The 3,465-nt window shown below is 40.1% G+C and overlaps 1 protein-coding gene across 1 annotated transcript in view; it reads right to left on the bottom strand.

The window, feature by feature from the left end:
• Positions 1 to 3,465, bottom strand: part of LOC110097812 (protein FATTY ACID EXPORT 2, chloroplastic) — a 25,621-nt gene extending 22,156 nt beyond the window's left edge. Inside the window, exon 1 of the mRNA XM_020824386.2 lies at positions 2,934 to 3,465. Within this exon, the coding sequence (XP_020680045.1) occupies positions 2,934 to 3,429 (496 nt within the window). The 5' untranslated portion in view covers positions 3,430 to 3,465. The remainder of the gene's footprint in view (positions 1 to 2,933) is intronic.

Here is a 3,465-nt window from a genome sequence, read left to right as displayed (position 1 = left end):
CAAAAGGAGAGATATACAGTTTGCAGTTGGGGACAAGGTCTACTTGAAGCTCCGACCATACCGACAGAGGACTATGGCCCAAAGGAGAAATGAGAAGCTTGCAGCAAGGTATTTTGGCCCTTTTGAAGTGGAGGAGAGAATTGGAGAGGTGGCCTATAGATTGAGGCTTCCTCCAACAGCCAGAATACACCCCGTTTTTCATGTCTCACAGTTGAGGAGAGTGGTGGGGGAGCATGCAGTAAGCCCAGAGCTGCCCAGCACATTGAGGGAGGACATGGAAGTGACATTGGAGCCTCTAGCGGTAGAAGGAGTGCGCATCAATGAGAAGTGAAGATTAGGTGGAGCGACCTCCTAGACTATGAGGCCACCTGGGAGCCACAGGAAAGGATTGCAGAGCAGTTTCCTGCTTTCCACCTTGAGGACAAGGTGGTACTTTGGGAGGGGGGTAATGTTAGGCCGGTCCAACCTGGACCGGCCCAACCTGGACCGACCCAGTCGATCCGGGTCTTCTCCAGGCGGAAGCGGGATAGAGACCCGGCGAAAGAGAGAAAGGGCTTGGGGGTGGGGTCCACTTGCAATTCAAACAAAGTTTAAGTATTTTTGGAGGGAGAATGAAGGGTAGATATGTCCTTTTGCTTTTGTTTTGAATTAGATTGTATTAAGAGGGAGTTAACCTAGATTTTAGTTTTCATCTTGATTTTGAATGTGATTTGGGAGATTTAGGTTTTTCTTTTGGGCTCTAGGCTACGACTAGAGATTTGGAGAGTTTTTCCTTCCTCTCGAATCGAAGGAAACTTGTATCTTTCTTGTCTTTTGCATCGACTAGTGAAATTCAATCGTTTGCTATTGTTTTTCCTATTTTTCCTACGATTTCTCTCAGATTTTTCCACTGTTTCTTGTGTTTGGTGGCTGTTTTCCCATAGAAAACAACGTAATAGTTGCGATTTGGCTTAGATCCGTTAGGAATCACTTGAAATACTCAAGTGGTACCTATCAGATTGTCAAGGGAAAAAAAGGCCACAAGCTAGATCCAATTCTAACTAAGAGATTAAAATTCATAACCAAACCTCTTAAGAGAGTAATTCACAAAGAAACATGTCAAAAAAAAGGTGAAAAATGATTCTAATACCTTTTTTTACCAAAACCAATACATGATTTATAAGTATCTGACTAACCAAAGAGATTGCACCGCTACAAGTTTAAATGAATTATACAAGCCTGTGAAATATAATATTGACATTCTCAAATTAGTGCCAGCAATTTGTTTTTTTTTTTACTGGAAATTGCATTATGAGAGAAGAAGATAGGTACAGAAAAATTAAAGGATAGTAAGTCTATCACACTGGTAATAGATAATGGAAGATTACAAAAGGAATCACCAACCAAATGAAAATTACCAAAGGTAGCTAAGGAGGCACAATAATCCGCCACCTACACATAGAAAGATGACCTTATGAAAATCAGTGAGAAAAGAGAAATCCACCTTCCTACAATGCAATTCCATCTTCTTATCTCCCTTCACAGATTTCTGACAAAAATTCATCACATTCCAATTATCACCCTCAATGATGATACCTTGCATACTTAGGGCTGCAAGCAAACCAAACGTTCGACGAGCTACTCGATGCTCGATTCGATTAAAGCTCGTTTGTGATCGTTTAACTAATTAAACAAACAAACTTGAACAACATTTTAAATACTCGATCCTTAAATGAACACTAATGTGTTCAGTTCATTTATGTTCACGAACAACATCATTTGAAGTTCGTGAACAAGCTCGATATCAAGCTCGATAAAAAGCTCAATAAAAGCTCGAATGGAGAGAAATGCAACAGGTAAGCTTCATTTAAGAATATATTCATATAGATTAAATCATATTTTCATTTTAAATAGACAAGTGTTTTCATTATAAATTTATTCTGAACAAAATACATTTCGCATTTGTCTATGTTTGCTAGATTGTTTGTTTAAGATGTTCATGAACAAATTTAATATTTGTTTGTTCAATAGATTATTTGTTAAATATGTTCATGAACATAACTCGTTAAGGCTTGTTTGTTTAAAGCTCGATAAGCATTAAACAAACCGAACATGAACTGACATGAACCAAACATGAACACTCTTAAATTAAACGAACCAAACTTGAACACAAACCATAAAGCTCGAATCAAACATGAACCGAACTTGAACAAGCTAATGATAAACGAACTCAAACATGAACACTCACATACTCGGCTCGGCTCGGTTTGTTTGCATCCTTAATCATACGAAGCAATTTGTTACATAACAAATATATTGAGGTAAAAATTAAATAGTTCTTTTAATTTGGTGGAAATTTATGGACTATGAACAAGTTTTACATTTTAAACAACGCAAGCAGCAATGTGCACTGAAAGGATCTGTGCTCACTAATCGGACAATGTTGTTTTTTTAAGATCATAAATTCGAGCCACATATTTTGTAATTTAACGCACATTATTGCTCAAAAAGAGCAATCTGCAGAATGATTCTCCGATACAATCCATATATTTTTATCATCTAGCTTTTCATGTATAACAAGCTTAAGCTTTCTGTTGGTGATATTTCCTGCCGATTGTCCAACTGTGCGACCTATGGGTAGCACCACACAATGCTGTTTGGCGCTATCATGAGAGGCAGCTTTCGAGTTATCACCCGACAATGACTAGAATTGATATACATATATACAAAATAATAACCAATTAGATCTGGAAATTTCGTGGATGGAGTTAAAAAAAAAAAAAAACAACAATTATTTTGCCTCTCAACGCGTCCACTACAATAACACAAACAAGACATTGCAAACATATAAAATATATCAAATCAATAAAGAAAAATCATAGGCTAAATGATTCGGTAATGAAAAGTAAATCCAGTAAAATATCAGACATATAAAAGTCAGAAGAGATCGTCACCTCCAACTACGGCGGCGTAGCCCAGCGTCAGCTTCTGCGACATCGACATACCGCTCACCTTCTTCTCCTTTCCAGACTCACCCTCGCCCTCTCCTTTACTCCCTTCTCCGCCGTCACCGCCATCATCACCTCCGTCGTCACCACCACCGTAACCGTCTCCTTCTCCGTCCCCTACTTCTCCGCCTCCAAAGCCACCGCCAAGGTCCCCCACAAGCTTGATTTCCTCTTCGACCTTGACGTCTTCGAAGGGAGGATCGTCGGTGAGAGCGAATGGACCTTCGTCCAGGTCAACGAAAGCAGTGATGCGGCAGCCTCGCGCTCGAGTCAAGGCAGGCAGAGAGGGCGCAGCGGCGCGGCGACAAGTTACTGTGCTGAAGAGGTGGGAGCAAGAATAGCGGATCGAAGAGGAGAATCCAGATGGTGAGGAGGAGCAGGAGAGTCTGAGAAGACGAAGCGAAGACTGAGTCGAGGGTGAGGAAATAGCGACAGCGGCCATCTGATTTCTAAAGAGTAGAACAAAAATAAAATTAGC

This window comes from Dendrobium catenatum, unplaced genomic scaffold (genome assembly GCF_001605985.2).
Source record: "Dendrobium catenatum unplaced genomic scaffold, ASM160598v2 fragScaff_scaffold_847, whole genome shotgun sequence".
Classification (NCBI taxonomy): domain Eukaryota; kingdom Viridiplantae; phylum Streptophyta; class Magnoliopsida; order Asparagales; family Orchidaceae; genus Dendrobium; species Dendrobium catenatum.
The sequence above is the reverse complement of the archived record's forward strand: the minus strand, read 5'-3'. Positions and strand labels throughout refer to the sequence as shown.